The sequence below is a fragment of the Parasteatoda tepidariorum genome, chromosome 10, assembly GCF_043381705.1.
Source record: "Parasteatoda tepidariorum isolate YZ-2023 chromosome 10, CAS_Ptep_4.0, whole genome shotgun sequence".
NCBI lineage: Eukaryota > Metazoa > Arthropoda > Arachnida > Araneae > Theridiidae > Parasteatoda > Parasteatoda tepidariorum.
The window spans coordinates 66928625-66954300 of NC_092213.1; the positions used below are offsets into that span (position 1 = coordinate 66928625).

The following is a 25676-nucleotide window of genomic DNA, read 5'->3' on the forward strand; positions in this document are numbered from 1 at the left end:
AAGATAGAAGAAATTTGATTATTAACCATGCAAAAGATGCATATTTAACAAACTTCGGTCTTTTAAAATTCTTTACAGTAAAAACCCGAAGTCTGAAAATCCTAGCTTTTACCAAAGTGGCTTAGAAAAAAATCCGAAGTATGCCTAAATATGATTCCATTTTATCAATGTTCCAAAAACAAAGAGTTTGTTTTTCTACTAAATCCGCCACTGCCTACTCTTTAAGTTTAGCAAAGAAAAAATAATAGGCGTAGAAGTAAATAAAATGCGTAGCTGGATAAAAAATAAGTTCAAATCAAACTGCAAATAATTATTTTAAAATGATCCAGCTATCAGTCACACTTACGGCGCCAAACGATACACCATTACAAAAATAAACGTAAATCAGATTCCAATCAGGAAGAGATTTTTATCGAGTGGCATATTTGAAGGGACAATAAAATGGCCCACTTCTTTTTTTTAATTCTCTAATAAAATTCCACTACTGTGGTGAAATGAAAGAATTTCCATATTTAGAAGCTGGGTAATTCGAAAGTAGGAGTTTAGGGAAAACAAGAAGGAAAAGGTCAAGCGTACCATCCGCATACTAATTAAAGCAGACGCTGCGAATTGTCCTCGAACTTTTCCTCTCTTGAAGTGTGAAACCCATAATGTTCCACACCACCTGTTATTTTGGGCTAGATTGTAAAGTCTATTGTGATACCTTTCAATAAATTCAATTTTCGAGATCAAGTAAAGTTCTTAGGTTGTTTTCCGAAGGCTCTGTCAATACTATGCTATTTTTATAACTGTTGTAAGTTTGTGACAGTTAAAGTTAAGTTCATATTTTCCTATGCTAATTATAAAAATGGCGCAATATGTCAGAGGTTTCCAATTGAGAATCCGCAGATGGGTTAGAGGGATCCCGATAGTTAAGTCTTTTTTTTTATTTATTTTATTTTTCACCAGTAATAAATTTTAAAACTTTAATTTTTTATTTTAAAACCAATCAATACTCACTTATTTAACATTTTGTCTGTCATTATTTAAATTAAATGCTAATAAAAAAGAAATAACACTTTAAAAAAATTTTTTATAACAATATTCTGATTAAATTGTGAAAATTACTTAAGATTTATTAAAAATTGCATTAGTATTCACGCTTTTCAAATCAAAATAACTTAATTCGATGATAAATTATTTCGATACAATAAAATAAATAAAAAAAGCAAGAAACACAGTAGAAACAAAGTGACCTAGTTACTTTCGGTTCATGACATCAACTGCAGAATTGCAGAGTTTTTTAGCATATAGTTTAAAAGTAAAGCTTTGATTAGAGTTAATTAAGCAAAGTGTGTGTATACTGAAATTGTAACTTTTAATGGCGAAAAAAACTTCGATAAGCAACTTTAAAAATAATTTAAACCATTCAACGATAACTAGAGAAGTCAATCCAATAGTTTTTATTAGACGCATAAACATGAATGATTAATTATTACTGTTATAAAATTTTTTGAATAACTTATACAAAGAAAAACAAAGTGATAAGTTTTATTATTTAATAAGACATTTAGAAATAAAGACTTACCGTTAAAAAAGTATCATTAGCGAACCTTTGTATTACTGCTGTTTTTCCACTCTTGCTTTCGCCCACCACCACAACCTTGCACTCCATACGGCACCTGAATTAAGAATAAGAAACAATTAGAAGATATTATTATGGTAAAATCATCTACAAGGCTTGTAATTTTTACCTAGTAGCAGTAAAATAAAAATTGCATTATTATTATTATTATTACTTTTTTTTTTGTTAATTTCACTGACATTAAAAAATGTCATCTAACGATTGCTAAGTGTATATGCATATAACAGCGGTTTCCAATTTTTTTCCAGCTACGGAATCCTAAATGATCAAGCTTCTTTTAGCGGACCATCACATTAAAAAAAAAAAAATCATTAGCCGCTGTGAATATACTTATAATGCTCAACAATGTAAAATTTTAATTAAAAAATTACATTTTAAAAAATAAACAGCAATTGCAGCTACTAAATTAGCGATGCACTATACAAATATTTGGTATTTAGCCTATACTGCTGAACGCAGAATATTAATTTTGGACGAATACAGGAAGAAGCGTCTGCCGAAGACAAAATTTAGTTCGTTTACATTTGTCTTTCTCCCCCCCCCCCTTTCTGGGAAGGGTTTATTGATTAACAAAACAATAATGAAGATAAAAAAATTTGTGAAGGGTCCGGTTAAAAGATAAATTATTTTGTGAAGGGTCAGTTTTTATGAAAAGATATTTTGTGAAGGGTCCGTCAACGGACCCAAATTTCTTTTAAACAGACCCCTGATGTATATAACAGCGATTCCCAATTTCTTTTCAGCTACGGAATCCTAATTGATCGAGCTTCTTTTAGCGAACCATCACATTTAAAAAATAAATAAATAATTCATTAGCCGCTGAGAATATACTAATAATTAAAGAAAGGAATCTATACTAATAATTAAAGAAGGGAATTAAAGAAAGAAGTCTTAGTGTATGCGTATGCTGAAAATAAGTTTAAAAAAAGAAGAAAAATGTCACTAAATTATTATTTTCAATCTCATGTCATTGAGAATAATAATCAGAGAAACGTAATTCTTTATTTTCTTTAATTGAAAATATCGATGAAAAATACTTATTAATTTTTTAAAGATTCATATTCTTTTTATAATTTATCCATTGTATTGATATTTAAAAATTAAAATAATTCTTTTGAAATGTTGCTATTTTTTTCATTAGCATTTTACATAAAATATTTAATATAATCAACTGAAATTAAATAATTTATGGATTGTTGATTTGATTTAAATAAAATCATTACTGGTTATAAAAAAAAAATTCTAACTCTCAGAGTCCCTGTAATCGTTCCACGGAATCCCAAGGTTCCGCAGAACACCTTTTAGCAACCGCCGGTATATAGGCTAAACCAACCAGTGAAGGAACATTTCATATATATTGATTAAAAATAAGAATTTGAAAGTTTTTCTTTAGATAGATTGGAAACAATAGCTTACTGCTAAACAATAGGAAGTCATCTAGCAATGTTTTGGATTTCCTGGTCAAATAGACTTCTGTAGAAAAATTTTTGAATTTGTTATTATCTCTGCAACACCTTGTTTCTTTGAAAAAATTGTAAGGTGAGTGTTTGTAGTTATATGTTTGAAGTGGAAATAATTGCATGTAATAGTCTTATTTTTCTCACTGTGAAAAAGAGAATTCAAAATATAGTTATTGAAGTTACGTTTTATTTTTTTAAAGCACCATAGCATAATCAAGTACTGAGATAAGGGGGTGTTTATTCACTGGATCACCAAACGATGAAAAACCAGTGAAGGAACAAGTGTTCCTTTACTGGGTTTTTTTCCCAGTTAATGAAAATGAAAGAAATTTTTTAATTTTCTCGTACTTTTAGCCATATTATGCATCAAAATTCTGTTTAAAAGACAAAAAACAACTTCTAACCAGTGAAGAAACAGGCATGTTCCTTCACTGGGAATTCTTCCAGTGAATGAACAGTAATGTGGGAAATATAATTTTACATGACTCCAGGATAAGTAATTCAATATAGAGGACAACCGAAATTTTGTTAAAAATTGTATGAATAATTCCTGAAATAATTTCAGTTCAAAATGTTAACTTAATAGCTTAATTTATTATAAAATTATAATTTATATTTATTAATGGGGTGTGTAGTTACATCAAATGTTAGGCAACTTAATAAACTATGTTTACAAATCGAAAACTAATTAAATATAATCATAAAAATTTGAATCGAACATTTTTTCGCTGGCTTTTGCACCAAGAACTCCTAATAAGTTATCATTATAGGATAGGATAGCAGCGTGATTATATAATTTATAAAAACTACTTTACTATGTTAGAATTTAGAAGCAAGCTACTCAACAAGCTAACAACAAGAAGTTAAACAGAAACGATACTCAATTTCGTCAGAAGCTTGAGAGGGAAATCCCTCAAGATATGTTGCAAATTTTTAACGCAGCATTGACTGAAGAGTCTAATATCGAAAATGTCCAAGAGCCTGTACTTTTGTCAATATGGAAGAAGTATGTATTAAAAGAAGACCACTTGGTTAAGTCAAACTTAGGAACTGAAGCTAGTATTGATAATGAATGCATCTTAGATATCGAATTTGAAATGAGTCCTCATGCTGATCCTCTCTTAGTTGAAAAAAGAAATGATTCTATAAGTAAAATCAGTACTTCTAAAGATTCTCTAGATATAAGTCAACAAGTGATGGATTTTCCTCAAACTTCAAGACACCTTTCCCCTGTCTATTTTCGAGAGAGGCATTCTAGAAATGTTGCTGAAAAATCAGAAGAAGTTTGGAAAAACCATTTACATTGGCCAAATATTGACGATAAAAAGAAAGGTCAAATAAGAAGAAAAACGAATAAATTACCTTTTTCATTAAGTTCAGAGAAATGGCAAAAATTTCAAGAGGCGAAAGATCTAAAAAAAAGTTAAAACAAGAGAATATGGAGAAAAAAAAGAGAGAAAAAATACTTAAAAAAGAAAAAAAGCTTCAAGAAATAAGAGGAAAAAGAGTAAACAAAAAGGTGATAAAATAATAATGATAATAAACAGCATTGGATGACACAATGATTTTGATTTGACTGTTTAATTATAAGAAAGAATGATTTTTTAAAATTTATTTTGTATTAAACATCACTTTCATTTCTACTTCATGATTACAGAAAAAATTTAACATTTTACAAGCACTTGTATGTTGTAATTTCATAAATAGTCTTGTTTTTATATATTTGTATGGCTAATAAATTCATAAAGAGCATTAAAAAAAAAAACCAAAATTAAGTGTTCCTTTACTGGGCAATTTTGTGTTCCTTCACTGGTAAGAGCTGTTCCTTCACTTGGTCTCCTTACTACTAAACTTGTTATTTGAACCTCCAAAACTTTAAAACAATATTATGTAAGTTCTCTAAGAAATGTTTACATAATTAGCAATTAGTAACAAATAAGTTGACACTGTCATTTAACTAAAATTACGAATTTTGAAATTAATATGTTTTTTTAAAAGGCAAGCGAAGCTTAAGTGTTCCTTCACTGGTTAGTTTACCCTACCATATTTATGTTCAAATTATTCATCTATTATGAAAGTCGAAATAATTTGAAATCAAACTTGTATCATAATGAAATATCAAAAGATAATGTATTCTCTAACCGATAAAAAAAAACTTACTTCTCAAAATAGCTATCAAATTAAAATAATAATAATTGTATTCTTCAATGCTCGAACTACTTTCCTAATTTCTAAATTACCGACAGGCCTCCATCTTCAACAAAATATCTTCACATAAATCTAGAATCTACAGTTCACGAAGAATGGGAAAAAGACCGCTAGAGGTCCAAGGTACACAGCTCTACTTAATTTTCTGTTTGTCCTCAAAGACTACTAGCCTTACTATTCTAACTTATTGCTAACTACTAAAGCTTTCCAAAAAATTTCAGAGGAATCAGACATAAATTTCTAGATAAAAGTACTTATTTCCGTACGTAACGGAAAAAGGACCATTACTTCAAAATAGAGGGGCGAATGGGTAATCGAAATTAATGAAACTTCAGCAGATAAGATACTTTACAGTGTAAAAAACTCAATCATTAAAAAAATACAACGCTTATCATTTGAAACCTAATTTCTATCTTTTTTAAAAAAAAATAAAAACTCTTTTCAGGATTTTTTTTGCAACGATGTTAAAAGCGTTCTTACCTTTTACGCATTTCACGATAAATATTTTTTGCACACGTATTATCAATAATAGGTGGCTGTTTCACAGTTTACCTAAGAATAATCAATAAAATAAAAATAATTAAAACTACGTTTTTCAAGTGAACTCTTTGTAAATTGAATAGGTGAATCAAGGATTAGCGATTTTCCCAGTCTCCACACTTTTCCTGTCCGTTTTAACGGATTATGTGGAGAATAAGCAAGATTTGCTGATACCATAACAACGGAGAGGGTACGGTACGCTTGAGACGCCTATATTTAAAATAAAATTTAAAAAAAAAAAAAAAACATTGCGCGCATCACTTTTGAGGAAAGTGGGGTGACTAAGAGCTAAGGTTGCTTTTTGTGTGGCCGAAATTATTTTTATTTTCTACTTCTCAGCTTTTTATCTGTTAATTTTTATCATAAAGTGCTCGACATTTTGATTAGCAAGCAATAATGGTTTGCAACATTTTAAGAAATAATAATAACCTTCATTGTTATCAGACACAGAGCTGACTTGTAATTTGAGTACTCTAGCTGTTCAGAAAGTGGTTAAAACTTCGATTGACGATAAATTGTATGCATTTGGAAACTTTGCAAAAAAGTAGTCAGAAAACGAATTAAAGTATATTATTGTCATTCCACACATAGCTCCAAGGGAAGAGGTTGGAATTTTGATACCCGATAAATTTTTTAATATCGTGATCAATTCTGCTTAGAACATTCCATCGTCACAAACACAAAAGCGAGTTAATAAAAACGTAATAAAAATATAATATCAACGGTAGGTTTTTAATGTATTAAACAAATTTAACTTTATAATAATTTTGAAAAATTCAAAACTTAAAATAGAATAACGATTTTTTAAATGTTACAGCAAATAAAAAATAATAAATTGCTTTCTTGCAATACAAATGAAATAAGCAAAAAAATTACAATAACTCAAAAGCAAAAAATACGTTATAAACAATAGTTGTTTTTTTTCACTTATAAATACTAGAAAGAAGTTTAATCTGGGTCTCGGCTAAGATACTATTTTTAATAAATGTCAAGTTAGGACAATTCTTTTGACGATAATAGTGTTGCCACCGCAGAAGAGCAATGAACCATGAAAAAGTCGTCAACCAACATAAAAAAGAACAACTTTTCTCCAGCATGTCAAGTGAAAAAGATGGGAACTAGTATATGTCAGGTAATTCGCTCTCGGATTACGTCTATTATAACTTTCTGTCTCTTATTGTGATTTAATAACAAATCAGTCACGTAACTCGATCTGGAAAAGCGTTTTCCATTTGGCGATTTTATTTATGACGAGAGACAGTGACACAAAAAACAATTGACCTAGTTTAAAATAGTATGGTTAAGAAGCATTTGGTTTTCAAGATAAATAAATAAATGCAGTGATGGATAAAGTTTCTTAACATGCAAAACAATAGTTAAGATAAACATTTCCTCAGAATTGGAAATCCCTATTTTGAGATTTTCAGTCTATAGTAGATCTGGTAATTTCTCCGGCTTTTAACTGGAGATTTTTCTCAAATATTTCCAAGTCTCAGCAAAACTTACACTTTAACATTCGATTTTAAATAATTTTGTCCAAGACGATTTATTTAATATTTTATTTTATATCCGTCGTTGAGCAGCCGATCCAATTTTGGGTTCACGTCTCCTAATGTTCAACACCGTAGCCTTGTAATTTTTTGAACCAATCCAGAAGACAAGGAAAATCCTGGATCAGTACCCTCAGACGTATTGATTTGTTATAGGAACAAGGAGCACTTAACGGCTCACAAGATTCAACGTGCATCAGTCACCCTTTACTACACGGGGAGTCTATGGCCGGCGGGGATCGAACCCACGAACTCTTGGACATGCGCCCAGAGCCCTACCAGCCAGGCTATACCGGCTAGTCCAAGACGATTTAAATAAATCATAGGTTAAGCTATGTAATAAAAGTAGAGATGTAACGATCAAATATTCACCCCTTATCCCTTTTGCCAAAATTAGGCCAAATATTCGGCATTGTATTATTTGGAAAAGTATTTCTCGACAGTTTTTTTTTTGGGGGGGGGGGGTGAATAGGTTTAGTAAAGAATAAACTAGAATCGTATTTTTTACTATATGTTATAAGAAATTGTTTTTTTCACATATGCGTTAGTTCTAAAACTTAATTTATGTTCAGAAAGATAAATGGAAAGACGAAATTTAAAGAATTAAAACTACTTTTTCACTTTATACTAAGCCATGAGCTTCGCAATGCAGGTGTTTTTTTTTTTTTTTTTTTTTTTTGTTAATTATATTCAGGCAAGTCTACTTCATCGTTTTTTCAACAATTCATTTTTTTAAAAAATAGTGATTTTTTTTTTATTTGTTTCATTTTCGCTTCTCTTTATACGTTAACTATAGGGCAGCATTTTAATAGCGTTTCTAATAGAATTCATTCTTTTATTGTCACTTTTTTTCCTGTACGGAAGGACAAATAACCAGTAACCTAAAATGATTCTCAACGTTAAAGATATACTTCATCACTAAGAATTTTTTTTGTTGTTGTTTCTATTTTGCTTTTTTTTAAATTAACTTTTCTTTTTATCAGAGTTTTTACTATGACAGCATTTTTGTAACAGTGTTTTTAATGAACGTTGTTATTTTATGGTCACTTTTTTCTAAAAATTCAGCAATGAGAAAAAGTTAAATTGAAATAGCGTTAAATCCTCATTAAAAATTTAGAACAGTTTTGTTTCTGTTTCTATCTAGCTTCTTTCCTTCAAAAACTATTGTTTTTATAAACATTTTTATTATGACGCGGCAATTAAGAGGGTTTCTTTTAGACTTCAAACTTCACTATCTTTTGAAAATACGGTAATTGGATAAGGATGTTAAGCTTTAAAATTTTCTTTAAAAAATTAAGATAGATATTTATTTTTTCTGTATTGCTTTTGTATGTAATCTTTTTTTCTTTTATAAGTGTTCTTAAAAGTGTTTCTGATAAGACATTATTTCTTTCAACGTTTTATAGATAATTTAAGGATAAAATATTATTAAAACTTTTAAGAACTAAAACTATGTTTTTTAATTTTTTTTTTTTTTTTTTTTTTTTTTTTTTAAAACTTGTATCGTTCTCTTTTTTTTATATTTCTCTTTTTTTAACTTTACAGCCTTAGTTTTTCTTAATAGCTGTTAGTTAGTCTTTTAATTATCTTCAACAATTCTAATTATCTTAATATCTAATTATCTTTATTATAAACATTTTCATTAAAGTTTTCATCGCTTTACCCCATGCCAATAATACAGCTAAGTTAGGATTATTTTTCAATTAAGACTAAACTTATTTATAAAAATAAAAAATACTATTTGTTAATAATTTTTTTATAAATGTTGCTATTCGGCATTCGGTCGATATTTTCGGCCGAATATTCAGTATTCGGCTAAATCATTATTCGTAACATCTTTAAATAAAACCAGATAAGTATGCTTAAATGCTTTTGAGCACTGACAGTATTTTAAAAATAATATCATCGATAACGATCAATATCGAATAAAATGCTAAGAGTATTATCGAATAAGATAATTTCACGAATATTATCAATATCAATAACGATAATAATTGAATACGATAATATAAGTTTTATTGATGATTATAAAAATCGGAAACTATAAGATTACGATAATTATCGATGACGATAAACATCGAATACAATAATATCAAAATTATCGATAGCGATAATTATCAAATACGATATAACTATAAGCGACGACTTCTTCGAATGAAGAAAATATTGACAGGAGCAAAAACAATTTAAAAAGTTAAATTGGCGAAATATCGTACTTGAAATATCGATATTTCCCAGCTATATATCGCAATATTTAAATTCAGATACATGTTTTTATTCAATAAAACATTCAAATCAATAGTAGAAACAAATATTTCCTTAAATTGGGATTAAAATGTTGGGACCTAAACTTGCTCGCAGACGATTCGGTAATGGTTACTCTTTTTAAAAGGTTATGAAGAGTGGTTGAGTTGAAATATTGAACTGACGTGACTGTCTTAGATAATTTTTTTTTCCTTTCATATGTGTTTCGTAATTTTTCTGAGAGGCAAAAAGAGGGGGAGTAAATATACTTAAGGGAAGCGGCTTCCGGTTAGAGACGTGGGAGAACTCTTTTGGCAAGAATTTTCTCACGCATTATGTTTTTTACATTTTTTCTCAGATTTTATGACAGTTCTAGAAATACTTTGGACTGATCTTTTGGGATATTTAAGACGAAGAAACATCGATTTTAAGATCTAGACACGATGATGAACATTAATCATTTACAGACAATATGTATAAAACATCAATCCATAAAAAATCTATTTACTTTTCAGGGGTCTGTTTAGAAGAAATTTGGGTCCGTTAACGGAATATCTTTCAAACAAAACTATAACAAAATATCTTTCCATAAAAACTGACCCTTCACAAAATCATTTATCTTTTAATTGGACCCTTCACAGATTTGTTTTATTTTCATTATTGTATTGTTAATCGAATAAAACCTTCCCCGGAAAAAAAAAGAAAGAAAAGACGATTCGAAACGAACTAAGTTTTCCAAGTTTCCCTAAGTTTAAATTCCAAATGTAGTATTCTATGAAAATATTTCTACTTTTACAAACATCGTGTGCACATTCTTATTGACATTAAATGATAATTTTGATTTTTTGTACATAAATAATTGATGAATTTATATTTATTCATAAAATTAATGAATAGATTATTATGTAAATAAAAATTAATTTCAGGCAATTTTTTTAATAAAATATTATAAATTTAAGAATTGTTTAAGTTTACTTAATGCGTAGCACATTAAAAGTGATACATAACAAAGTTGTGTAATTTAAAATATATCAATTGAAGATATTAAAAATGTGTGTGATTTTGTTTCCATTATTCATCCGAAATGGATATTCTACGTTGAGCAGTATAGGGTAAATACCAAATATTTGAATGTTGCATTTCTAATTTAGTAGCAGCAATTGTTGAGCATAATCTTGTATCTATTTACAATTTAAAAACTTCTTGAAAAGGTTTTGCAATAACAGGACCCTATTTGCACAAATTCACAAAAGCAGGACCCGGGTTGAAAGAATGTGACAAAACGCTTATTTTACATTCACAAATAATGAGTAGTTTTTTCACAATTTTACAAAAACAGGACCTTTCACAAAATGTCTGGACAGATCCCTGTAAAGTCATTAAAATATAATAACTTAATTACACTAATAAACTATAAATGGTTTGCAATATTTTCCATTTATGATTGCCATTTGTTTTTATATTTATTCCCTTTAGGAAAACTCGGAAGCTAAGAGTAAGTTAGAAAGAACGTTTATAAAACAGGTAAAGTAAAGCACAGATTAAAAAGAGAATTCGAGAGCACGGTATTTATCTCTTTCATTTTAACGAGGTACTTATCTTCTCGATGCGGATTATTTATCTCTTTGAAGTGTGATAATTGAAAAAAAATATTGTTATTTTTCTATTTTTGTAAAATAATAATAATCAGATTCTCACTTTGTAAAATAAATGAGAATGAACTAAATAAACAAACTAGAAAAAGCAATAAAAACTATGAAATTATCCTAGAATAACAGGAAAAGATTTGCCGTATTATTAGAATGAATTACATTTAATTTTACGTTCTTAAAGCTTTAAAAATATAAACGAACATTTTGCCATGGATTAATGATGAATACGCTCAATCATAATTGAAATCGATATTTTTCCTACTATTTATTTTAATCGGTTTCTATCTAAATTACTATCTTAATCGGATTGGCAAACGATTAAATGAAATTATTTCAGAATAGAAAACCAGATTAAGAGAGATAAAAATTAAAAGATTGACGCATATTGTTGAATTAAAGTAAAACAGCATTTAAAATAAAGATTAAAACAACACTTGAAATAAATATCAAATTATAATAACCAGCATTAACAATAAACAGTTATAATAGAAGGTCACTAGAATAAAAAAATAATAATGAAAAAATTACTTCATGACTGTGCGTTGCGCAGACGACAATTGCTTAAGTATCCAATATGTTAAAAGGTAGTAATTTGAGGGAGGGGAGGGAAGAAATGGATTAACTTTACTTCTGGGAAGCAGAGGGCGCTAATTTTAGCTATACTATTCTCACAGCGAATTGCAGAAACAGGTGTAATTCGGCGAAACGTTTATTTTAAAGTTGAGAAATTGCACTCGATGCAGGTTTTATGACTAATTTCAAGGCAATTGGATACAAAATTCGCAAAATAATATTTTTTTTAAAGAAAAATACATTAGGGTGCTCCACACCGCCCATTAAATTGATTTATAATCAACTGATGTTTTAAAATATTTTCTAAGGATAATATTTTTTTTTTTAAATTCTAGAATATTGTAACATGTATCTTCCAATATTTTTTATAACTTAATATCTATGAAAAAAGAAATTTATAAACTATTAGTATTTTAATAATTTGGATTATTTTGGAATTGGAAAAAAAATGCTTATATTTACCAATATGTATGTAAAAGATATTTCCATACATAGTAAACACAATACAGCTATGGGTAATTAATTGATAAATTTTTTTAAGACGTTATGGTCATATATATAATACAAGATTGACGTGAGTTTCGCATTGTGATTTTTTTCAAAAGAAAAATCATAGCCAATCATTTAGAAATAAATAATAAAATTTTATGGGATTTTATGATTTACTAAGTTATTTTAGCGTAAATACAAAACCTTATAAATATGTTCGATTTTTGTTTTAAAAATATAAGAAACTAGGAGGCTCCGCCCCCTGCTCGCTAACGCTCGCCAACCCCAAATCAATTCGTCTTAACTTAAAGCGCCCCAGGGCGAAGTAAAACATATTAGTTGAATTTTTATACTTTTCCATACAAATGCTGCGATTTTTATTCTTTTTTTATTTTTAAATGACGATTTCAATTACTAACATTATTATAAGCTTATAACACAAAAGATATTACAATTCTAATAATTTGATAATTAAGTTGAAATATATATGTAAAAAATACTAAAATAATATCTGAATTAATTTTTGCGGCTCTATATTTTAGCGATCATAAGCGCAAAAAAAAATAAAAGGACAACCCTGAATAACTTTTGATCTAATGATTGGATCTTCACTTTCTAGGTCTCAATCTTCGTGGTTCAAAGGGGTGAACTCAAATATACTAGTTAATTAATGCGGACGATGCTTTTAAGTTACAAATTCAAACTCAAAAATGCACTTTGTCTGAATAAGCATACCTTTTCCAGACGATTTGAATTTCTGATCCCCTGTGTATTGGAGGTAACCATAATCTGGAAAATATGGTCCCAATAGTTTGGTCAGGACAGCGGTTCAAAATTTGGAAGCTTTTATGTTTATTTTATTTTTGGCCTATTTCGACATACCTCGAGAAACTTTTGCACACAATTGTAAAAAATTTTTTATCAGAAAATAATTCCATGCAAAAAAAAATTTGAAGTAAACACTTATTATTTTTAAGTCATAATAAGAATAAGAGTCAAAACATTTCAAATCGTAAGTAAAATAATATTTTACAAATAATTTTAAAGAATGTAATTTTACATGGCAGAATACAAAATCTGAGCAAAATAGAATAGTTACGATTTTTTTTTAAAAAAATTCGATTTCTTAGGAATTATTCGATCGTTACTACTGTTCGATAAAAAGTTACTCAAGGTGGTACGTTTTTTCTTTTCTTTTTTTATGAGCATTGTACTTGTGATGATGTAATCAAGTTTATTTCGAACAATCTCAAGGCTTTATCTCTAGTCAGCTTTGGTGATCGAACCATTTATTATTTCCACAATAATCACGAAGAAAACCAAATTCTCAGACTGAGTAAAGAAAAAAAATCAAATTATTTAAATATTTAAAAGAAAATAAAAACCGGTAAACACAGAAGGTTGTTTCAAGCACTGAATCGTGCAGATTAAAGGTCCTGAAATAGAGAAACACAACGCAAAATCTTACTGCCAGTTCCGCATCGACAACATTTTGACAAATAACTCCCACTGCTACGCAATGAAAACCATGAGCAAAGATTTGAAGTAAAAAAAAAAAAAAAAAATTAAGAAGACAGAGGGTATGAAAGAAGTTTTTCTGATGATATTTGATATTTTATTTCGTTGGTTAATCTTTTTTTGTTGAGTGTGAATGCGGAAGAGGTTCTAGTTAAAGAGGTATCAAATGTAAATAGTGATGTTTTCACAGTGAGGCCGAAGCGGAGATAGAATTCTTCAGCAGAAAAGCTGGCGATGACAAGCAGACGATATAATCCTTCTCGGCGATTTATCTATTAAGAACAGAATTCTTCACGATTCATATTTAGAACAGGGTTGCGTCACGATTATAGAAATGCTAGATTCTTATGCATCAGTTATTTAAGAATTATAATTAGAGAATTCAAGGCAAACGCGATTACTTCCTTCACTGACGATAAATGAGATTAGGCAAATACGCTAAGCGAAACGATTTTACCTAAGTAGATTTCGAAATATTTTTTTTAACTTTTAAAAGAATTTATAAAAAAAATTCCTCAATTCATACTAAAAGAACCAGATTTGTCTTATTATTACTAAGTTTATTCTTATAACAATGAAACATATCTATTCTCCACCTTCGATCATGCGATTCGAAGGTCTATTAATCTTTTTGCACCAATAGCAGATGCCGTTACATTCAAAGGTCTGTGAATAAAAATAAATAAATATAACACCTTTACTATAACAACCTGCAAGCAAAGAATAGAGAGGGGATTATCCCCTCCATATTCTTTGGTACAAGTTCACGATTGTATGTTCTGAACAGGTCATTAACTACAGAAAAATTTTGGTTCTCCATAGAGCTTGCGCAGAACATATGTACGAGAACGTGCTGGATGCTACATGAAAGTGCTAAATTTCTCAAATAAAACATAGTAATACCGAAATTATGCAATTTTCAATTTCCGGCAAAGAGCGTGGTGAGATGGTTTATTGTTCGCCCAAACATATACGGCATAGTAGACTGAATTAAACATTTGAGTCTAAAAAAATGCGAAGTTTAAATTGCAAGTAAATTTTTACATTAAAAACAAATCACCATTTAGCAAAAACTGTGAATGCTAAGGGGAGGAAGAGCTCGCTTATGACACAGATTCGAATACAACCTCCAGACTATGACTTGGTGATTCGCGTACTGTTTCTAGCGAGGACTGATGACAATGCTAATATAATTTCACCCCAGAAATAGGATTTCAACAGGCATAGTCCCATTGCCGTTCGACTAACAGTAGTAGGTTTTCATATCTATCCAATTAAAAAAATAAATAAATCCCACAGTGGTACAGGTTGTTTATCAACAATAAATTGACGAATGAACGAAATAATAAAAATAATAAGAGGAACAATAATAACTCTGCTTACAAATTGTTACGAAAATAAAGTAAATCTGGTGGTCACGAAATGATAAAGTAATAATTATTCAGTCATCATATTTTTTAAATTAAACTTATCTTTTTAATTAAACTTATTTTTTTAAACAGTTTTCAATTAATAAATTTGTTTATGTTAGAACGTTATTGTGAAATCTTAATAAATAAGTATGTCTATTTGATTAATATTTTTTTTTTCTTTAATAAATGTGAGCCGCAATAACAATGCTGGCATTTTTCATTACGACCTTGAAGAAAACGCATATTAGTGGATTTTCTTCTGCACATTTAGTCATAAGTTAATTTTATTCTGAAGTTAATATTTCTGTTTGTTTGGTGTAAAAATAGCTTTTCAATTACTTCCTGCAAAATTCGTAGAGAACAGTGAAATTTTGCTTATGGTTTGTCTTAGGTTAACCATCTACACTTTAGCGGTACTACGATTGTTAAGGGAATTTTCGAGAGGCTCCTTGAAGCTCTAATGTTAACGTTAGGGTTAGGGGGAATTGTAAAGCTTCGAAAAACCTTTTTAATATACGAGTTAGAGCAACGATTCCAAATTTTTTTCGACTACGGAACTCTAAATTATCAACCTTCTTTTGACGGAAACCCATATGGTTTTAAATGCCCTATAGTTGAATTTGCACACCTAGAACTGAATCTAGTCTAATTATGAATTCGTATTTGGTGTATAAACACAACCTGAAAAGCAATAAAATAAACATAATTATGGCTTCCGTTGAGATTTAAACTAAAAAAGACTGCTATACAAGTTGAAATCGGCTATTAGGGAAACATTTCAATATTAACAAATTTACTTATTTTCTTTTTCTTTCAAAAGCGCTATGGAAAATACTAATGCGATGTTTAATAAATCCATATCTTTTTCGTAGTTAATTCAATACATGGTTATTTGAAAAATTCGTTTTTTTTCCTCCAAAAAAGAAGTTTTTTTAAAATTGGTATTTTATTTTAAATAATATCATGTAAAGGCAACGAAATATTAAGTAAATTGTGGCTTGTTGATTAGATCTAAATACAATAACAAATTTCAAAAATGTTTTTCTTTTTCTTAAAAAAACTAATAAAAGTGCAAACCCACGAAACCCTGTGGTTTTGCGGAATACCCCATTTGGGAGCCGCTGAGTTAAGTACGGTATGCTGTACGGAATCGTTCTCTAATTGGCGCACGAGTCCGAATTTTGCATTTTTTCATCATAACAAAAACTATCCACACGGGTTCGGCAAGGCTTTAAAACGAAGATAGTCAGCGAAGCTTCTGATGTAAATTCGATTAAAATCAGAAGATTAATAAAATAATAAATCGAAATCTTCGAGTGTGCGACAAGTGATCAACTCCGGCGTCTGAGAATCTCGATACTTGAGCTTTGTTTACCAACTGATTACGATAAAAATAAAGAAAACTCAGCTTCCGAAGCTTCTCTTCTTATCGCAAGAATTTTATTTGGATGGGCAGAGGGCTGAGATAAACGGGTCATTAAAAAGGTTCTTTTTTCCCAAAGACCTTCACATGATTTTGCTAATGGTTTGTTTCTATCCTCTCCCCTTATTCTTTGCACAGAAAACCATTCGACATCGTAATGAGCTAAGCAAAGCTGCCCAACCTTTAAAAATGGTAGAATGATCAAAATATATTCATTTTTTTTTCTCCATTCAATCACGCATATGATATGAACCCAACTTTTGCAAACGATTTTATTTTGATCAGTTTACAGCCTGCTCTTAAAAATATCATCATATTTTAGCGGAAGTTCTCTTTCTTATATTCCATTATTGATTTCACAATTGCTAACGATTAAAGTATTTTGAAACCCAGGAGGGGGTGTGTGTTGCGAACAGGAGACCAATCAAGACAAATATGGGCCGCAGGCTCTGTAAATGTTCAAGGTTTCTTAGTAAATATTTTAAAATTAGCGTAATGTTAAGTAGTCTAAACATAAAAAAGGCCTACTTCATCTAATAATTTTTTTCTTTTTCATCAAAAATCTTATTAAACGAAACATTATTTGAAATTTTTAAAGCAGACGGGTGAATTTAGTCAGTTTCAGATTACATATCTGTATACGGCCAAGTCAAAAATATGGCAAGAACTATGCTCAGATATTTATAATAATAATAATAAGGTTAAAAAGAATAATTTTTTACTAATTGGGGCCCTTCAGAAACCACAAGTCCTTTTGTTCAGACCTTAGGTGAAAATCGGGCTTTGGCTGTGAAGTCTAAGTTGAAGACAATTTTGAACGAGTCAGAGTCCGAAATATTTGACTGACATAGAATTTGTAAAATTTAAAACCTATAAGTTAAAAAAAAAAAGAAGTCTCTCATTTATTTTTAAATTATTAAGGCGAACACTTACTACTCGAATATTTAATGCGAGATTATAATTATTTTAATATATCATAATTTACAAAATATTACAGAGCTAATTAAAATTACAATATAATGTAATTACTTCCATAGGATACGGTTAAAATTTTAATAGAATAAGCTTAAATTAGAGTTGGGAGATCAGAACAGTCATATAGAAATTTGAAGGCCCTAGGCTCAAAACTGTTGGGAGGCCTCATTGTTAATGAAATTAACAAGTTGTTCATTTACAAGAATGCTTTTAAGCTCATTATAACATATTTGTTAACTTATGCTAATATTTTATTAAATCATATTTGTAAACTTCTGCTTATATTTTATTCAATTTTTGCTAACTTATAATTCTAACAGAAAATTATTAAGAAAATAATTTTTGTATATCGACCCAGCCGTATCAGCCGACCCAATTCTTGGATTTACGACTACTAATGTTCAACTCCGTAGCCTTGACCCAATCAAGAAGACAAGGGAACTCCTGGATCAAGTATTGAGAAAAATTTGCCTTCATGGAGGACTTTTTGATTGAACTAATCCGCATTTGCTTTACATGGAGAAGAAAACCACGAAACCCTCCCACCATTAGCCTGACGGCAAGGGGACTGTAACCCATGAGCAGCCTACCACCGATGATATTTTACGTCAGCACTGTGGTCGGTGCAAGCCAGATGCAGAATTCGTATCGACCAGTCACCGCTGGGATTCGAACCCGGCCCACCGGAAGGCGAACGCCTTATACCCTGAGCAACCAAGGCTCACAAAAATATTAATAACATTTAGGGGAGTCCCCAGACATGTAAGAGGGCCCTAGAGCCACCCAGGCCTTATTATAAATCAAGATCCGAGAGTCGCACACTTCAACTACCAACTACAAAATTCTGTTTTTAACTGTACTAAACTTATAAGTCGATGTATTTCAAATTTAAACAATGCTAAGTTATTTTATTTATTTATTTATTATTATTACTTTTTGCAATTTGGTCACGGTGAGATCAAGAATATTTAACTTAGCCTCCGTTAGAAATTGAGTAGTGGACTGCTTTAAAAAATAAATTGTGAGGAAAAATTTTACTTAGATTACTGAAGGACAGTAACTCCTTTCAACAACAAAGACTTCTTCTCAATTGTTCTCCTAATCCATAATTCAAACATCTTTTTCTTTTAAAATATCGGGTTGGGACATTTTACCATGAACTGTAAGAAATAGAAAAGATTCAAGACCAGCCTTTATCCGGCCCCAAATCAGTCTGCGAAAGTTCATCCTCACTGTTTTGACGTGGTACTTTAAAAATAGATCGGTTATTGAAACACTCAAAGAGGGGAGAGCTTCTTTATATCCTCTGTATTGATAATTTCGAAAACTAAACACTAAAAAGCACTTTGAAAAGAAAATTTTCTACTTCAGATTGTATTAAAATAACAGGCGTACTTAAAACTGACCAACGACAAGAATAACAACGAGGTTCTGGCTGATTTCTAAGGAATTCTAGCCCACAGTGAGGCGCACAATATAATAAGCGTTTCAATTACAATGGACAAGAAATTTTCAATTTCTAACCAGCTTAGACTTCCTAAACTGTTTATGGATAGGTCACATGAGATTTACTGCCAAAACTCTAAAGTTACAATGCATTTAAAACATACAAATAAATAAGACTATATAGCCTAGTTCAATATCAATAAAAATCCTACAATTTATTGTGTTCTTAAGATTACATTAACCAATTATAAAATGTATAAATATTATTTAGGTATATTGGATAAGCTCAAATAGCATCTGGGACTTAATATTTAAAAATTCATAATAGTGTTGAAAAATTAAAACAAAAGCAGCTATTTCTTTCTCTTTTTTAAAAATAAAGAAGAATTTAATAAAGAAGTTCTCTTCCTTTCTGCAGTTTTAACCATTTTCTTAATTGTTTAGAATTGTTCAAATAAAACTACACTACAATATCTAGTTTTGGACAATTTAAGACAGAAAAAAAACACCATTTATCAAATTATTTCTCATTATTAATATTAAATATAAATAATGTAAATAATGAAATTTGTAAATTTTATATTAGTTTTATAAATTTTTATTGTTAATTTATTAATTTTTAATAATTGCATAAATAAAACCTTTACAAAGTCTATAGCTAAGAACAGAACTGTTTTGTACAGTAGACAAAAATGTTTTGGACAATGCGTAATAAACCACGATTTTTACCTGAATTTTACTATCGTCTAAAATCATACCATTCCTGATCAAAGAACTAACTGCAAAGGTTTTTTCTTTCTTTCTTATTCGTTGATATGATTTATCCAAAATGTATTTAATAATATCAAAAATGTATTTCAATTATATCAAACAAAACAAACTCTACATTTACCACATCTAACAATTTAATTACCATTGGTATAAATAAATAATTAATAAACAATTTTATATTATATATTCTTTTTTGTTTCTAAAAATCCCATGACCCAGATTTGTTTTAATCATTAACAGTTATAATCCTTATTTTTATTGCATACAAAATGAGACATGACATTTTGGACAAAATTTGAAATGGAGCAATCGCTTGATTCTTTACTAAATACTTATTTGAATCATTTAATTGTATTTAAATGATCTCAAAAATGAACTATTTCATGACTTTTAAAACATATTAATAACCAAAAAATAAGTAAAGAAAACAATCTTTAAAAAATGTATAAAAAATTAAGGGTTATGCTAGCATTGAAACTAATACTTTCATACCAAAATGAATTTAAAAAAAAAGAATCAGTTTCCGGTTTTAACCAGATCTAAAAATATGCATATTTATTTTGAAAGCAATAACATCGTAGTATTTAATCTAACCTTTGTGACGTCACATGACGACGTGTTGCAATAACGTCATAAGGAGCAAGTGATCGCAAGAAAAAATTCCCCATATCTTGCGTTGTCGGTCAAAATAACTTCAACAAAGTTAAGAGTTGAGCATCCATGATTTTATAGCCAGCAATTTAATTTTACGACTTTGGTGAAAGAATTAAAGATAAACACCTGCTTTAAATAAACTCTTGCATTTTCTAGTAGCAACAAGAAAAATGTGAATATGATGAATATAAAATATTGACAGGTAATTAAAAAATAGAATTGTGCATTAAAAAGCTTAGTCGCTAATTTTATTTCTTGTCAATTAATTGAAAGTAGAATAAAATAAATGTATACATTTCCATAACTGCCAACTTTTAATCCTTTCGAGTAGGATTTTCCCCAGTGGTAGTAATATGGAATTTAAATTACAATTTTAGGCAGATATATAAGCTGTATTTTGGAAAAACTTATGCGGACTACCATGACAGCATTAGATATTAATATATGTGCTCAATTATTTAAAAAATAATGGTAGTCAAAAACCAAATAAAAAGAAAGGTAAATGCAAAGAATATAAAAAAAGCACACATTTTACTACCACTTTAAAGATAGAAATAAAATTTTACGCCAAATGCGTAAAAGTTGGCAGGTATGCATTTCATCTGTCCAGTAGTAGTTGGATCTGGTAAGTTGCTTAGTTAAGAAATGCATGAAACAGCTGGACATGAACATTTAGAAATAAAACAATACTTAATGTGTTTTTAGTTAAGGTAATCCCTCTCTTTCACAATTTTATGGGGGGGGGGTGTCAGTTTATTCATCTAAGCAAAATTTGAATTGAACCAGGGGTCTGTCCAGACATTTTGTGAATTCCTGTTATTGCAAAAAAAAACTTTTTCAAGGAGTTTTTAAATTGTAAAGAGATACAAGATTATGCACAACACTGTAAAATTATAATGAAAAAAAATTAAAATTTAAAAGATAAACAGCAATTGCTGCTACTAAATTAGAGATGCTGCATACAAATATTTGGTATTTAGCCTATACTGAACGCAGAATATTCATTTCGGACGAATAAAGGAAGAAGCGTTTGCTGAAGATAAAACTTTGTTCGTTTACATCTGTCTTCCCCCCCCCCCCGGGAAGGGTTTATTCGATTAACAAAACAATGATGAAGATAAACAAATTTGCGAAGGGTCCGATTAAAAGAAATTATTTTGTGAAGGGTCCGTTCTTAAGTTAAAATATTTTGTGAAGGGTCCGTTTCTATGAAAAGATATGTTGTGAAGGGTCCGTTTCTATGAAAAGATATTTTGTGAAGGGTCCGTAAACGGACCTAAATTTCTTCTAAACAGACCCCTGATTGAACAATACCACAATTAAGACGAATCCAATAAATAAATAAAATAATAAATAAATAAACTAGAATTGGAATAAATAAATAAAATAATAAATAAATAAACTAGAATTGGAATAAATAGATAGAGAAAAAGTAATCGAGAAGGGAATAACAAAAAAATTAATTTTTTTAAAAACAAAATGCGGCATTTTGAGAGAATTCAAAATTACTATGTCATACTAATGGTGTCGGATCTGAGTCTATTCCAGGAATGTCTATAATTCCAGAAAAACTTATATATGAATTAAATTTCTGATATTAATCAATACATAGAGAAAACTGTTAAATTGACAACCGCTGTAAGTTGATCACCTGGATCCGTCTGGATGGATTTTTCTCAAAATCACAAAAAAGGACCATATATTCACAGAAAGTTTGGAAAGATCCTTGCAATATGACAAATTAAAACGAAGGCCATATCACAAAGTGAGGAACGCATGAACAAATGCACTACAAATTTTATATAAATAAAATAAAAGAATTCTATAGCATAAAAATATGTTTTGGAGCGATTAAACTTTTTAAGTGTTAAAAAGAAACTAGAAGGGGGAAAAAAAAAGAGATTGAAAATAGTTTTCGAAAATCAGGAATAAAATTAAAGAAGCCCGTTCTATTAAATCTTCAATAGCAAGCATTCCCACACTCATAAGAAGAATATAAGTAGCGGATCTAATAACTTTTCTCATCTCAAAAAACACCTGTCCTTTGGTCAACATACCTACCCACCCACCCACCGCCGCCTTCCAGACCGACTGGCGTCTATACGAGATGATATTTTCAAAAAATTGCGTGATTATAGACCAACAGGAACTAAGTTCAATTAATATTCCAAATATTTTTTATTTTTTTGCTATTAATATTAGTTTTATTTTGGCTGATTTAGATTTCGTATCCATTTCAATTGTTGCCAGCTGAATAGTTACAAAAATTAACATTTGTTTTTATTCATTCATTTAGGAGTTCTGTACCAGTGATATATTGTATGATAAAAATGGCAAGATATATGACATAAGAGCCGGTAGAGATTGTACTGCGATAACCTCAAACGACATAGCAGGGGTCAATCCAGATTCTTGTTGAAAACAAGGGTTTTATTTTTATGATTCTATAAAAAATAACAAAAATACTGATTTGTACAATTTATTTCCAGCTTTTGTTAGAATTTTGATTATTTTTAAAATCTAAATTTAAATTACAATCGGATACTTCTGCATGACCCGGTTTTTCTGAATCTATAAAATAAGGTCTTATATTTGAGGGGAAGGGGCTTAAAACTATGGGTATAACTTGAAACTATGTTCAGCTGACAAGAAGCGGTGGTAATAAAATTATGAATTAACCAGTCATTAACTCCGTTTTCAAAGGAAGAATCTTGTGAAGGGTCCACTTTTAAAATGAAATGAATTGTGAAGAGTTCTTTTTAAACTAAAAAAAAAAAAAAAAAAAAAAAAAATACAAAATATATTCTATTTAAGGAAATAACTTATGAAGGGTCCTTTTATGGACCCCCATCTATCTTAAATAGAACCCTAAATTACGTAGACTAAATCTGGAAATGAGGAGATTTTGTGCTTTATCAATTAAATGTAAAGCACAAAAGAAAGGGAGGAAATGGGAAAGATATTAAAAATAAATAAGGAATTAAAGATCACTAACTGGGGTCACCGTATTTTCTGGGAAGATTTCTCTATAGCGATCTGTGCAGAATAATCGCCAAATTTTTTTAATTTTCGGACAAAAAAAAAAAAAAAANAAAAAATAAAAAAAAAAAAAAAAAAAAAAAAAAAAAAACATCGATACGGAAATATCCCCCTTAAAATTATTTACGATCTTTTAAAAATCAAACATAGTATCTGTTTCAAAAGTACGTACTATATAGTTTTCCAATCAAATTCATTGAAAAAAAAAATTACTCAACAAATAAAAATTTCAATCCGAAATTCCTTCACCGGGTGGTGGTATATATATAAAAAAATTCACCTGTTAGAAAATGCTTAGATGTGCATGTCTCTTCATGTTTTGCGACGATGAACATTGCAGCGACAAAAATTTAGTTTCTCTCAAGATTCTTAAGATTTTCACAGATTAAATTAAAAAAAATATATCATCTAGCTTTGTATCTTATAACACACGAAAACAAATTAGTTCAATCAGAACAAAATAATAAGATATACACGCATTAAAATAAAGGGGGAAAAAAAAAAAAGAAATGAATAAATAACCTCAGTATTCAGGAGGGGAATCACAAAAAGGATACTTCAAAAGAGAAAAATACATTTATTTCAAAATTTGAATGGATTTTATTTCATTAAATTATTTTTATTAATCTTAAACACAAATAAAATTAAAAAGGACCAACAAAAAAAAATTACCATGAAACGTAAGTTAACAAATCGATAAGATATTGAATTCTAAGGAATTAGCTTATCTTAGTGAACTTTACTCCCAACTGGACAATTCAATTGTTAATCTCTTCAAGTAAAAAAAATTTTTTATTTTAAACCATGATGACTTAATTAATAAATTACAGGGAAACTCCATGGGATTCATCTTATTATCTCAAAAAATAAATTAATTAAATAGTGGTGGAGGGAAGGCTCAAATATTGATAGTTACTCAACTAAACATAACGTAAGTGCATTCTGTAGTCAAGACTTTTTTTTCTGAATCTTAAATTAGGTTTTAATAGGGTTTTTTTTTTCTACCAGGATTCCGCTTTTGTCGAAATATGAAAATTAAACTATGGTTTTCAAAAAGAATTTGCGGAAATAAAAATTTAAGTTAAAAATTAGAATAAATCAATAGAAGATTTCTTTCTTTAAATAAGTTATAAGCTCATATTCTATTTGTCTGCTTTTACTACATGCAGCTCACCGATTAAAGAGATTATAAAACAAAATAGGAGAAATTAACTATCTCATAGCAATTATATTCAGAATTTAATTAAGGGTTATTAACACTTATAAAGTGCTTTAGAAAATATTTTAGGTAAAAAATATATCTTTGTTTAACTTGTGGTGATATTTTATGTGGTGAGTGCCCCTCAAACCTCATGCTCCCCTCCCCCTCGCAACAAGAGTGTTATTTACACCACTGTAAACATCGCATAACAACTAAAATAGACATCATACACTCGGCATTTCACATGAATAATCACAAAAATATAGACTAATACTAAATTTTTTTAAAGAATAATTAATAATGAATAGTAAGAAAAATATTCTCACGAAAATCTTACATTTATTAAAAAGAAATAAATCTTTATGTACTTTATTTGCTCACCTAAATATTATATTTATAGAATACCTACTGACAAATAATTATGTTTTTTTTTCATAAAATAACAAATAAGGAAAGTCTTCCCATAAAATCGTATATTTATCTAAACACAGTATATTTTATTTTATTCGGATTATAGGTATACAAACAATAAAGACAATCACAAAAGGTTATGAGCAATACCATAGTAAACTATGAAGCAAAGACCCACGTGATTCATAGCATAATAACAACAAAGAACGAATAGCCGTGATAGTAAACGCTGCTGGGGGTTAGTATTACATCATATCAAAGCAACCCAAAAGCTTTTTGGATTATCGAAAAAGATCGGTTAAAAAATAGCTTATTCTCCACAGCAATGATTTTTTAAAAGAAAAAAAAGCTTACCTTATTAATGTAAACAATCCTAAAAATAGAGAAACGCGACACACTATCTGACGCAATTATTCACTACTCAAAGCTCTCACAGTAACTGAGATTTTCGTTCAACTTCAACCGAAAGCCTGAATGAGAAAAGTT

The 25676-nt window shown here is 29.2% G+C and overlaps 1 protein-coding gene across 2 annotated transcripts in view; it reads right to left on the bottom strand.

The window, feature by feature from the left end:
* Window positions 1-25676, bottom strand: part of LOC107447151 (rho-related GTP-binding protein RhoN) — a 65790-nt gene extending 40114 nt beyond the window's left edge. The window contains exons 1-2 of one of the 2 annotated variants that reach the window (XM_016061991.3): window positions 25545-25676; window positions 1568-1661 (exon numbers count right to left, since the gene is read on the bottom strand). In XM_016061991.3, coding sequence (XP_015917477.1) covers window positions 1568-1654 — 87 coding nt within the window. In that variant the 5' untranslated portion in view covers window positions 1655-1661; window positions 25545-25676. Of the gene's footprint in view, window positions 1-1567; window positions 1662-11806; window positions 11829-25544 lie in introns of those variants that run through there. The other variant, XM_016061990.3, reaches the window with a different exon arrangement.